This window comes from Panthera leo, chromosome D3 (genome assembly GCF_018350215.1).
Source record: "Panthera leo isolate Ple1 chromosome D3, P.leo_Ple1_pat1.1, whole genome shotgun sequence".
NCBI lineage: Eukaryota > Metazoa > Chordata > Mammalia > Carnivora > Felidae > Panthera > Panthera leo.
In genome coordinates this window covers 93,947,970-93,961,756 of record NC_056690.1, presented here as the reverse complement: position 1 = coordinate 93,961,756, position 13,787 = coordinate 93,947,970, and the positions used below count along the sequence as shown (strand labels likewise).

At 59.7% G+C, this 13,787-nt stretch overlaps 1 protein-coding gene across 4 annotated transcripts in view; it reads right to left on the bottom strand.

Moving 5' to 3' along the window:
* CTDP1 (CTD phosphatase subunit 1) overlaps positions 1-13,787 on the bottom strand; it is a 56,738-nt gene that overhangs the window by 19,982 nt on the left and 22,969 nt on the right. For 3 of the 4 annotated variants that reach the window (XM_042909547.1, XM_042909545.1, XM_042909546.1), the window contains exons 9-11: positions 13,293-13,434; positions 12,514-12,717; positions 3,764-3,923 (exon numbers count right to left, since the gene is read on the bottom strand). In XM_042909547.1, coding sequence (XP_042765481.1) covers positions 3,764-3,923; positions 12,514-12,717; positions 13,293-13,434 — 506 coding nt within the window. The remainder of the gene's footprint in view (positions 1-3,763; positions 3,924-12,513; positions 12,718-13,292; positions 13,435-13,787) is intronic. The other variant, XM_042909548.1, reaches the window with a different exon arrangement.

Genomic DNA, 13,787 nt, shown 5'->3' with positions numbered 1-13,787 from the left:
TGGCTCCCGGGGACACTCCGCTTAGCCCGGATGGGCCCCCTTTAACGCCCCAGACACCAGCACGCCCATGCCCGAGGCCCCACTTCCTCTCAAGAAAAGGACCACCGTGTACAGGCAGGAAAGGTGTGAGCCCACCGCGCGTGCTCATCAGCAACAAACCTACACGTTGCACAAAACCATGGCCTCCGTACCAGAAAGTAAGGCTCGCCGTCTTATGCACGACACAGAATTGCTGCCACGGCATGAACACGTGGGCGGGCGCGCCCAGCACGTCCGTCTGAACCACAGGACACGGCGAGGTCACCGAGCTTTGGCAGAAAGCGCTGGGTAAACCACGATACACAAAGTATAACCATTGGGCGAGGACTTGACTGGAAACAGAAAGGGGCATGCTAGACATGCGCATACAGCAGTCCCTCCCTCATCCGAGCAGGTACAGTGCAAACCCCCCGGGGACGCCTGAACCCTACACGTGCGTTTACGACACGGCTCGTCCACAAGTCAGGCACAGGGAGAGGTTAACAGAAACTAACGGTAAGACGTGACGAGTGTGGTGACACGCTGTGAGAACAGCTGTCTGAACGCGGCGTGTCTCTCGTAGCTTCCCCTCCCTTCCTTCTCTCGTGGTCACGTGGGGGAGGTAAATGACAGGGGCGTGCGACGTGCCATCAGGCTGCCGCTGACTTTCTGATGCTGTGTCTGGAGTGCGGTGGGACCAAAACTGCGGAAAGGGAGGCCGTGGCTGAGGGGCGCTGCTGTGGTTTTAGGACCGTCTGGAAACAGTAACCGGAAGATTCTGTCTCAGACCCTGGTTTGCAAGGATGCTGGTCTGAAATGCCAGCATGATGTCTGGTGCATGACAAGGACAAAAGCCCAGGGGCGGGCCCTGCAGGACCTAGAGCACTTTGTCACCAGCGAGCTGTGCCTCTTGGGTGACTTGAGCGGAGCTCCGGCAGGACAAAATGGGGGACAGAATGAAGGGGGCCGGGGCTGCTGGGGGCTGGAGATTGTGTCTGGGCCCAGACAGAGCGCCTTTGATGGACCCCCACCTTGGGACACCCTGGCTGCGGAGCACCTGTCCATGCTGATGACAGGCTGTCTGAAGAGCCCCCTCTAGTGGACTAAAAAAATACAACTACAGTGGCCTCTGAGTGCACAGGTGAGCATGGGGGGCATCAGGACACGGTGTGGGTGGTCACAGCGGAGGAAGCTCATGTTGGTCAGTCTTATTTACTGGGACCTTCGTTTACTGAACTGAGTAAGACAGCTGCCTGCTGAGGGTACAGAATCCTGCCAGGGGACCTGAGGCAGATTTCACAATTCCTAGAACCTAACTGTATTTGAAGTAAGTATTGGCAGATAAGCCACTAATGAACTGATACGAGAGACATTCGGTTACTCAACTGAACGTTCCTGATAAATCCGAGAACGAATGCACAAAAAGCAGGCCACCCAAGTCTCTAACGTGTACCAATTTCTACGGAAACCAGAACGACGCTGAACAGCAGTCCCCCCTGAATTATCTCAAAAGGACAAGGACCACCGGAAAACAAAAGCAGTCGCACATGTCAGCGGCAGAGACAAGAGCCCCTTCTATCTCACAAGCAGCTCCAGGTTTGGGGAAGCCGCCCGGGATTCTCTCCAAAGATTTACTTCAGAGTCTCCTAGGAGCATCACCTCCCTCCCTCCCTTCGGAGACCTCAGCCGCCGCCTTGCAGCCCGTGACACTCTCTGAAACCTGCGTGTGCAGCACGATCGTCACACATCTCCCCCTTTCACCGTCTCTGCTCCCCGCTCCCGATGGCGAACCCAGATCCGTTTGAGGGCAGCGCGCCTGACGAGACCCGGCCAAGCCCACGCGGGACTCTCAGAGCCTCCGCCTCGAGCTCACGGAGCAGCAGCCCAAGACCAGTGTCCCCGGAGGCAGCGTGCCTGCTTTCCAGAGGCATGTCTCCCGCCGCCCGACAACGGGGCTCCGAGGCCCCCTCTGGGCACGTGGGCGTTCCAGGAGAAAGGGGCACACGCGGCAACAGGCATCTTCTGACACCAGGGTATCCCTCCTATCAGGGGCACACCCTGCCCAGGACGTCCCCGTGTGGCCTGGCGCAAAGCTGCCGAGACCACCTGGGGCCCCCAGCAGCCGGGTGCGCGGGAAGGTCTCTCCAGCCTCGGCCACGTGCTGGGCAGGAACACCGCCGTTCACGGGCACGGTCACGCACGCTCGCTTCCCCGCCGCTCAGTTTCCGACCCCTAACCCCCGCAGCCTCCGGGCCGCCGTGCTTGCCCAGAACCAGGAATTGGGGAAGAGGAGCGGAGGTGGAGTGTGAGCGCCCGAGCGTGGCACCTGCCTCCCTGTGGGGCTCACCAGCTCTCAAGTGCCGGGCTGCTCTGGCCTTTGCCACTTCCTACCGCCGAGGAGCCGGATCGAAGGCTCAGAGGCTCCCTTTCCTTTCTCTCAAAGTGACAGAAAGCTGCACGTAGCACTTTCATTTCACGGTAAGATTCCGACGCCCCCTGACCTGGAACAAGTACCAAAGTAGCCGTCACTACCTAGCAGGTTGGTGTGCGCGCGTCTGCAGGGTGGCTGGGAGGACGGGGGAGGCACGCGCCAGCGGCCCTCTCCCCCAGGTCTCTGTGGGGTCAGCGACCTCCTGGATCGACCCAGTCTGGGCTCAGAGATCAAAGAGTAGCGCTGAGGAAATTCTTCCAGAGAAAACACTTGGGAAACAACAATAAAAGAGCACCTCCACCAGCTAAATATTCAAAAAATGGCCAAGAAAGGGAATCGACACACCTGCAGACAGGCTCCAAGCGCCGCGAGGTAAACCGGCGACGGAAAGGGACGAGGGCTCCCGGTTAAGATTCCGTACCGAACGTGCCACTGACGTTCCCCTACTGAAGATAAACTAAAACACACTTCTCTACACGCGGGCCCTCCCACCGGTGGCAACGAGCACGGAGCACGGAGCACGGTGCGGTGCCGGAGCAGAAGCCCAGGCGGCCGTGGGGCCGGCCGGCGCACGGCTTCCGTCCCAAGCAGAGGCCGGTTGGGCGTGACAAGGCGCCACGTTCGCTTGGACGCGCGACGTGGCTTTCTGCACGGACGCCGCCCGCACACCACCTACAGACACACGGAAACCGCGACGGGGGGGCCCTCCCTCGAGGGTACTGGCCGGAGCAGGAGAGCAGGGGTCACAGCGCCTGGGGGCCAGCGGGCCTCAGGACGGGCTCCTTTCAGGGGATGAAGCACCGGGCAGATGACAAAATTACCTGCAGTTTCGGCTGTTTTGTCCCAAAGGGAGAGATCCCTACCGTATTTAATCTCTAATCCAAAATGGATTCATGGCCTTATTATCACTATTCCGACACTTAAGGATCTGAAGAGACAAAAACGCCACCGACGTCGCCTAGAGCCGTTTAGTGGCGTAATAACAAGATCCTACCGTGAACTGCCAACCGTCATCTGTGTTTTAGAGCCCCCGTGACCCGGGCAGGTCACCTCGGATCTCCCGCTGGGCAGTGCAGGCCGCCGGTGGCCCCGGCCCTGCCCGCCCGATGCCGGGCCCTCGCCAACGGCGGGGTCGGGGGAGCGCTCAGGCACCCCCGGTTGGGGCGCGGCCGGGCTTTCCAGGGTCGCCGACGCCCCGACGCGTCACTCCAGGCCGCGCCAAATCCGCCAGCGGAAGCGTCCCTGGGCAAGCGAGGGCGGAGCGTGAGCGCGGTGGGCGCCCTGCCCCTGGCGTGCGGCGCCCGCGGGCCTCACCTCTTTGTCCATACTCTCTAAGTCCTCCTTACACAGCGTGTACAGCGGCATGGTCTCTGACATGCTGGGCTGTCGCTTCCTCCCGCCGGGGCCGGGCCGCTCTCCGCGTCGGGTGTCCGGCAGCTCCTGAGCGAGCATCTGTGGTGGCGGCTGAACCACTCTGAAACGAACGTCACAGGGCCCGCGTGAGGAGAGGCGCTTCCACGGCCTCCTGACTCGGAGCTCGTAAACAAGAGCACAGAGGGCATTTAGTTACGAAAAGCCACCCTGACCCTCCACGGTCCCCGCGCGCTTCCCTCCCGCTGAAAGCGGACGACCCCCCCTCCCCCGGCACAGCACCGCTGCTCTTGGGTCCCTCGGCTCAGAGCGAAGGACAAGACATGAAGAGCTAGCGAGCACGTTCCTAGAAACCAGCAGGAGAAGTACTTATCCTCAAAGTAAGGTCGAGCAAGCCGCAAGAGTTTTTAAAAAAAAAACAAAACCAACGCGGCACGTCTCTCTATTCTGCCCAGAACAGAAAGAACGAGCTGCCGAACTGAAGACACAGGCTGCGGGGACTGAAGTCGGTGCACCGTCCACCCGGGCACCGGGGAAGGCGACCCAGCATTCCAGCCGCACGGTTCTGCCCATCAATCAAACACGAACACAAAAGACCAGTGAGCACTTCCAGAAGGCTCTTCCCCGGAGCCGATCCCAGGCCCGGCCGCGCAGCGTCTCACGGCGCCCTCGGCACACGCGTCCGTGTCGGCGGCAGGCCCGGAGCACGCGCTCTCAGGTGGGCCACGGCCCCGAGACGGGCACGAGGACACTTCCGACCCCACTGTCACCGCCCAACACGTCCACTCCCTGAGACACTGACGACGCGGCCAAGGCTCCTGATTTTGAAGAAGACGCGGGTACGAAGTCTAAGCCACAACACGGAAAAGCAGCCGCTGCGTGTCTAACGAAAGGGGGACTTGTTAGGGACAGACACGAGGACCTGACACCGGAGCCTCGCCGGTGCCATCCACACCACGCTGCCCGCCGCCCACCCCGCAGCCAAGGCCCCCGGGGCGACCGCGGGAAACGGCCACCTATCTTCCTACTGAAAACAGCCACGTACAGTCTCCCTTTGGAAAAGCAGTTGCAGTTTTAACCAGGGAGCGCCGGCCGGCCTACCTCTCGGGCACTATCCCTCGAAAGGGGGTGATTCTCTTCATCACGTAAGACACCGAATCGGCCAGTAAGTCAAGGGCCCCCAGCCCCCAGGGCGTCTCCCCTCAACGACACGCCACACGGGAGGCGGCAGAATTTCCTCCTGTGTTTCCACCAAAGGGCGGAGCACAACAGGCAGGTGCAGAGGCCGGTGGGAGCGAGAGAGTCACAAAAGTGCCAGACAGGCCATTCTTAGCGTTATGTTCCTTTCCCGTTTGGAAAACAGCTAATACGTCACAGCACAGCTCTTTTACTGCGGTAACATGTAATGGCTCAGTTTTGTCTAACGTGGTGAGGTCTGGTGGACTAAACCCCCAGGATGGAGAGCTCCCTCTTCCCGACCTGCAAGGCCCCCACGCCGTGCTGCTCGCAGAGCTCCCCAAGAACGAGACCGTAAATCCAAGAGGAAATGAAACACAAAAGATTCACGGTCTATTCTGAATCACAAGTTGACTTTACTCCCAGGAAGGCAGCTGGGCCTCTGCCATCCTCCTGGGGGCGCCGGCAGAGACCCCCACCGGCAGGGGAACACAGAGAGCTGACTCGAGGGCTGACGGAAGAGGCCCAGGAGCCAGCGACGCAAAACACCAACGGGCAGACGCAAAGCCCAAAGAGTGGCCTGATCTCTCCAGGAGAAACCCACAGATCGCTTCTCGGCCTTTTGGCTAAGATCAAGTGCAGGAGAAACCCACAGAGGGACCCCCTTGCAGAACAGGAAAGCTTCAGACAGTCACTTGCTCTCCCACAGGCCAATACCACAAACCATGCCCCCGTCACTGGTCTCAGAGAACGCAGAGTGGGGGGTCAGGATCTTCCTCCAGGCACCCCCCGACTATGCAGTGTCCGTGGAGACACTGGTGGCTGGGGCCAGGACAAGTAATGAGACCCTCACCCCAGGCTGGGAGGTGTCAGAGTCAGACGTTGACGTTCACCTGGTTGTAACATGAACACCCACCCGCCCTGTGTCTGTGGCGACCCTGGGGGGTGACCCCAGGTGACCCTTTGGCCCAGGAGCAACAAGGACCCCAGGCTCCCCACCAGGGACAGGTGCATCCACCGTGCTGCCGGAGCAGAGCCAGGGGGAGACAGCCAAACGCGAAGTTTGAGTAAGGTCGAGGCTCTCACAACGTGCCGTGAAACCACCCAGGCTTCAGCTGAAAATCACTCGTGGGGCGCCCGGGTGGCTCAGTCGGTTACAGCGTGACCCTCGGTTTCGGCTCAGGTCACGATCTCACAGTTCACAGGATCGTGCTCCTCGTCGGGCTCTGTCTGGGCTGATGGCCTGGAGCCTGCTTTGCACTCTCCACCCCCCCCCCCCCCCCCCGCCACCGCTCCCCTGCTCGTGCACTGTCTCTCAAAATAAATAAATAAACTTAACAAAAAGAAAGAAAGAAAACCCCTTGTCCTCCCAAGAACAGCAAGACCTCAAGCAGAAGGAGGAGGACAGCCGGGGAGGTGCACTCTGCGGGGGCAAAGGTCGGGGACTCTCGGGCACGTGGGACAGCATCACAATGAAAAGGCTTCGACAGGCCGCCAAGCGCCGGTCACGCGGCTGCAGGAGAAGGCCTGGCACAGCCACCGCGGCCGGGGAAGCGCCATGGGGCAGCGTCAGTACAAAAACGCGCCGATAAATGAAAATTTAAAACTGCACTGGACAGGATCCACGTCACGGCAAAGGGGACAGAGCCTGATGCGTAAGAGAAATGGCTCAGTCTACACATCAGGGAGAAAACAGACTGAAAAGGAAGAAAGAGCAGCCTGAAGAACACGTGATTCAGTATTGGTGTCCAGGAGCCCAGAACGAGGACAAACACGACAGAACTGGAAAAGTCCTCAAAGAACAAGGGCTGGAAACATCCTAAATTTGGGCAAGACGTTAAACTTCCAGATTCGAGAAGCTGAGTGGATCCAAAAAGAACACACCTCCGAATCCACATTAAAACACTCCATTGTCAAACTTCTTATTCAAGACAACGAAAACACTCTTGAAAACAGCGAAAGAAATGTTACCGGCCAACAAGAGAAACAGAATTCGAATGACAGGCCAAAGATAAAAAACCACATGATATGAGTACAGATGAGGCATCTGGAAAAATTTAATATCCATTCAGGATAAAAACTCACAGAAGAATGGGAAGAAAGGGAAATTTCCCCCAATTTGGGAAAAGCATCTACAGAAAAACTACAGGTACGTCATACTTAAAGGTGAAAAATGAAATGTTTCACCTTAACGTCAAAAAAAGGCCCAGGGCACCTGGGTGGTTCAGTTTGTTAAGCGTCTGACTTCGGCTAAGGTCATGAGCTCACGGTTTGTGAGTTCGAGCCCTGTCTGGGGCTCTGTGCTGACAGCTCGGAGCCTGAAGCCTCCTTCGGATTCTGTGTATCCTTCTTTCTCTCTGCCCCTCCCCCGCTCATGCTCCATCTCTCAAAAATAAATACATATGTAAAAAAAAAAAAAAAAAAATTAATAAAAAAAAAAGGAAAGAAAAAAGGCCCAAATGTGTGCAGATCGAGGGAACAGGTGGGGAACCCAGAACAGACCCGCACAGATGTTCCCCGACATCTGACTCGGGTGCCAGAGCGGCAACAAACCTGACCCCCACCCTAAAATCTCACACTGTGCACAAACTCAGAGTGGATCATGGCCTTAATTACAGAACGTACAACTATGAAACTGCCAGATCGAGACACAAACCTTCGGAATCCAGGACCACGCAGTGTCAGCGCACTTGACAGCTAACGTGTAATTCATGAGAAAAGCTGATAAATAAAACCTGATTCAACAAAATGAAACTGCTTCCACTCTCCCTGACTCCGCAAAGGTACAGAGCAGGAGAAAATACCTTCGGGTCTCACAGTTCACAAAGCTCCAGTACCTAAAAAATACAAATGATTAAACGCAACACAACAACCCAACTGGAAAATGGGCCAAAGACACACACACTTGACTGAGGAAGCCGAGTCGGGACAGCGCGTCCCTTGAGGGCGCACACCCGTCCGGTGGCCATGGTGACATACGGCGTCTACACCACAGGCCAGCAGCGGTGCAGAGACGGGTCTCTCCTGCTCTGCCGGTGGAACGAAGGCACCGCTGCCCCCAGAGGAAACGGGTTTTGAATAAAACCACACGCTCCGCACACAGCCCAGCAGCTGCACCCCTGCGCGTGGGTCCTGAAGAAAGGGACTGAGCAGACGCAAAGGTTGGGAGCAGCCTTCCTGGCCAGGACCCAGGCTAGACACACCCCTGCTGTCATCCTCAGCAGGACGCTGCAGCCAAGAGGGGAAAGCCAGCAATGCGGCAGCAGTGGAGACGGATACGAGTGGGGGTCACGTACACAGTGTCTGTGTGCGCCACGCCCCAGGGAGGGGCGGTGAGTGGGGTGGGGGGGGGGGGCGCTGGAAGAGGGTGGAAAGGGGAGGGGCGTCAGGGGCCCCCTGCCGGTGGAGGTTCTGACCATGTCAGAACAACAGCCAGGCCAGTAGGCCGTGAGACGGGCCTACAGGTTTGCAAGATGCCGGGCAAACTGGGTGAAGGGCACACAGGGCCGCTGTTACATCTCACAACTGCCTGTGGGTCTACAGTGACCTCAAACTACAACTTCTAATAAAAAAAACCCCAAATGCTCACAACTAACAACACACCTTAACGATGGGTAAACAAAAAGGAATTCAGAATTCTGGCCCCATCCCTGCAGGGAGGGAGGGAAGGTCTGACGACAGCTTGGCGAGCGCTCCCTGCTCCTCTGTGGTCCTGGCTGCCCCACCCCTGCCCCAGACCAGGACTCCCCTTCACCGCTGCACCCCAGGGTCCCACCAGGGTCCCGCCTGCGGAAGCCTGAGGTAGACTGCACCCGGCAACCAGACGAAGCCTGTTCTTACCCCACGTTGTCCCTGAGCGCTCCGCACACGGGTATCTCACGGGGGAGAAGAAATGCCCTCGCGAATGCCCACAACAGTGGGAGAGCCCCAAGGAGCTCTGACCTCTAGGCGGGTCCCCAGCCCAGATCCAAAAACATCAAAACAAAGAGAACAGACACCCACAATCCTCAGGGCCTCAGACAAGTGCACGGAGCGGTGTCCGCGCCCACAGCTCCAGGCGGCCTGTCACAATGGGGTCTACTTGGGGCTCCAGGCTCAGAATGGCACCGAGCCACCGATCTCGGGGCCCTCCTTCTTGCAGCCCTGGACACACGGGTGCAGGGGGCCCAGAGCCTCGAAGGGGCAGCAGGCAGGGGCCCCACAGCCCACGGTTCCATCTGCGAGGACTGGGGGTGTGGATGTCTGGGTGGCCGCGGGTGCCGGGAGGATTACGGACACAGGCGTGTGGGGCACAACGCGAATCAAATAAACAGGTCTCCATGGAAAGGAAGACCTTACTCTACGGCCGCAAAGACGAAACAACGCATGGGGTTGTGAGCAACCCCACAATGCCCGTGAGCGCATGTGCCCGGTCCCCTCCTGTTCCCCTTTCCTCTGAGCTCTAGACTGCTGCTGAGATGGGCGTCACCTTCCCTGTGTGTCATTTCGCCAATTTTGAAAACAGAACTATCCATAAATTCTACCGACAGTCATTATTTCTAGAACATACGGTTTCCTACACACAAAAAAGGAAGTACAATTGACACAAGGTGACAAGAGTTATTTAAAAAAGCCTCAAGCTGCCCCTGACAGAATCGACCACAGCAGGGTAACATGTTGGTCTGGAAACAGCGGTGCTTCCCACCACCCTTCCGTGATTAATAAGGTTTAATGGTCGCTGTTAATAACCTTCTGCATACCTACACGGACTGGCAACGACTCAGTTAATATTTGGCAGAAACCACGCTTCCAAGTTCAAAAAAGAAAATTTCACCAAGAGCCACCTCTGAATAAACTACAGCTCAGTGTGTTTTCCTCCAAGAAGACGGAGCTGAAACGCTGGTTTTTCAGTCATCTGAAACTGTTCACACAAGCCACACGCACGTGTCAGAACAGAAGGGCAGTTGTGCGCTGCTCGACCGTCAGCGTTCCAGGAGAGCAGCGTTCCGCTCTATTCACGTTCACTCCCCACCTGCACGTGTGCTCAGACAACACCCTGTCACTTCTCCCACGTCCGGGATTTCCTGGCATCCTTCCACTGATTTCGAGCAAGGCTGAATGATCCCCAAACCGTTCTGAACTTAAGTCTGAAACGTTCCAAACGTTTGTTGTCTACGCTTACAATTAACTCAAAGGTTTGTTGCTGAACCTTCAACGGCACGAAAGGCAGGTTCTCAAGAACAGGAACTGTTCACGTGAACGTCGGTCGGTCCGGCGTGGATTTCAGGCCTCCTTCCACCATGAGATGACCGGAAGCTGTGAGTCAGGTGCTGTGGACGCTCTCAACGCACACGCCGCCCTGTGACGCGCACTACAACTCCCTGCGGAATGTCACCCACGAAAGGAACCTGAACCACATGACCATCCCAAGGGCGGCATCACGCCTCTCCAAGGAGGGGGCTCTAGGTGCTTGACGGAGGCCCACAGCTCGTAGCCCGTGTGAGCGGCACGGGCCCTACCGCTCCGCTCGAAGTCAGGCGCTAGTCCTCCGAGGGGGCCCAGTGGGGGGCTTCGCGGGGTGGTCTCGGGGGGCTGTCACCTGTAGAGCCCACGAGGAAGTGCGTGGACACCGAAGGCTGAGGCCACTGCAGCACAGTTTTGAAGACAGGACACACCCCCACCCCAGTCCCATGGTCCACGAACCCCCCCAAACCCGACTCAGGACCACCAGCCGTCCAGGGTGCAGGGGAAACACCACCCCTTGCAGCCCATCTTGGCTGAGCCTGGCAGTGGAGACATCAGTACAGAGGGTCACAGCACTGCCTGCGAGAAAGGGTAAGAAACTCGGGCACGCCCCAGTGACGTTCCCCTCACCCCGCCTGCGTAAACGCCTTCTCCCCAAGAAGCGTGACGCGGGGACGGCTGGCACTACGGCATCCCACAGCCCCACGGACTCAGGCACGGGGCCCAGACCCCACCTTCCCACCCGCCATGTGCCTTCCCACCGCACCCCAGTGTCCTGCACCAGCACGTGCGGTTACCAGCACTGACGTTCACCGGGCGTGTCTCAGCACCGACACTCAGCAGCGTTGCTGAAAAGGCCCCGTCCCGAGTCCCAGCTGTGCCGACAGCTTCAAACCCCAACCTCTGCCCCCGCAGCCCCTGTGTCTGGCTCTGCTCCACACAAGCTGGGCCACCGTGTCGGGGCCTCCCAACCACAGCTTCCAGGACTGTTCGCCATCAGCAGGAGGATCAGACCTGTAAGAGGCAGGCCACGGGCCACCACACGATCCGGGGCACACGCCCCAGGGGAGACGCTGGCTAAGGGGGCGCAGAACCGTCTCTGCTCCTTGAGCAGAACGAGTGCACTCGGTCCCGTGACCTGCCGGTCAGCACGGAGGTGGCTACCTGTAAGTGGTCTGCCAGCTGACTGCACGGAGTCCTGTTCTCCTGCCCCCCCCCCCCCCCCCATTCCTGCCCCAGTCTCCCCTCCTGGAGCGTCCACTCACACCTGCCTCCACCTGGACCGCATCTCTGGTGCTGCATTGGGCTGAGGCTCCCCTCAGGCCTCCCTGGCTGCCCCCGACAGCTCCGGGGCCACACGTTTCTCGTGCTGCCATGCTGGCTTCCGGCCGAGCTGGCACCACGGTCCATCAGTGTGTCTAACGGCCTCTGACCAGAACTTTATCAGAAGCACCTCTAAAATCTCCGCTAATCCCATCCCTGTCTTCAGGCCTCCTGGGCCCCGGTGTCCACCTCGGACCTCACGGGAGTGGCTCCCTTGACCTCACCTCTGCAGACCTGTGCCCGCGCGGCCGGGCCCGACGCTGCCCTCCCCAGATGGCCCCCATGGCCTGGCCCGACACCAGCCTCCCCAGAGCCTCGACGGCGGCCTGAACCCCACCGTCCTGCACACCTGTCAGGCTCCTTTCAAATGGAGGGACCGCAAGAGTGGGGTGAGCTCACCATCTCAGCAGTAGAAATGAACTCTCGCGACACACAGAATGTGCCAGTGGGCAAAGAGCATGTCCTGAATCCTCAGACTTAAGACAGGGGAGCGCAGGACTGACCCAGTGAAGAGTCTCCCTCCGTTCCCGTTTACAAGCAGCCACCACCTCCCTCACTCAGATCTTGGCAGGAAGCAGGACCAGACACCAGGGGGTGCCCAGAGCTGGCTCCTCCGCCGCCACCATGGGGTCGGGCTGGGGGAGGTGGGCCGACGTCAGGGCGCGGGTCCAATCTGCAGACGGAACGGCCTGTCGGAGACAGCAGCGGGCAAATGTGAGAGCGTGCCTGGGGTGCGCAGAACCTCTCACCGGCTAGACCCTGACCCGACCTGTTCCAGGGTCGGGGACCAAGACGGGACAGACTGTGCAAGAGGCCGATGCCACAGCGGGTGAGCCCAGCCCCAACGCAGGACGGAGCAAACCCCGACTTCATGTCCCGCCAGCACCACTTTTGGTCCACTCTCAACGTGTGCGCGGTCTCAGGGGTCAGAGGGCCGCCTGCTGCTGCACGGCCGCCCCAAGCTCACGTACCTGAAGGAGGAGTGTTCCGCGTGGACCGCCAGGGAGCTGGGGGGCCCGGGGCCCACAGCCCCTTTCCGGATGAGCTTGCCCGTGTTGGCATCGTAGATGCGAACTTCCGGCCCAGACTGGGCCCTGGGGTGGACGGGCGTCGGGTGGAACAAGGCGGTCGGAAGTGCACCCTGCCTGTCGGGAAAGGCTGCGGGGCCGTCCTCCCTGCAGGACCAGAACAAGGGCCGAGAAAGCACTGGAACAGACCCAAACACCCAGCAACCGCCGCTTAGCGGGGCCGCAAGCGAAAGCCTATGCCCGGCACCTGCCTGGAACCTCAGCCGGGGCCTGCGGTCCCCACCCCCCTGACGCCCGCTTCCGAACTTTACCCCAAAACAAGCTCAGGCACAGAACAGGAGGCGTTTTCTCAGGCCATTCTCGACAAAACAGGCCTTCCCCCTGCAAATGCATAGAAGGGGCCTCTCCTGCAGCACCACCAGGCCCGGCAGGCTCCCCTCTCCCCGCCTCACCATCCCTCTGCCGCTAGCACGCCGCTGGCACTCGTGAAGCCTCCACGTGGCTCACGACACCGCCCCAAGGCCAGGAAGGAAATGCAGGCAAACCGAGCTTCCCTGCTAAGACCTAAGGCCGCGTGGCACCGTCTGGACAAAGAGCGCGGGCAGCGACTCTGCACAGCGCGTGCTCGGCAGGGCTGGGAACGCCGGCCCGGCAGCAAGGGCCCGGCCTGGGTCGTGGGGACCCCAGGGGAGGGGGAGGCGGGTAGCGGGCGCGGCACTCACCTCTGGGCCCGGCCGTAGTCGGCCCTGAGCGGGAACAGCTGCTCCTCCACTCTGTCCCAGCGCTCCAGGCAGCTCCACAGCCAGTCGGGGTTGACCACGTGCAGTTGCCCGCATTCCTGGGCCTGGCGCACCTTCTCTGTGCCTGCGGGGGGCGGGAGGGGGGGGCAGCCTGACACTCCAGCCTGGCCGCGGGCAAGGGGCAGCCCTGAATCGCTCTGCCTGGCACAATCAACGTGTCTCAAATCCGGGATCACTGTCCGTGCTGCCGGCCCCTGGCCCGCCCCACGAAGCAGGGGCCTGCCGTGGGGTCTCGCTAGACCCCCTCACCCCTGCCAGGAGGTGCCCATCTGTTTCCGTGGGGAGTTTCCCACTGCCCCCGTGACCTGCAGCCAGCTGCCCAAGGACTCTTCCCTGAGACCGTGCACTTGACGTGTGCAAATGCCCCCAGCTTGCTGCTGCAGGAACGCTGCCCAGATGCCGTTGCAGCTGCGTCTC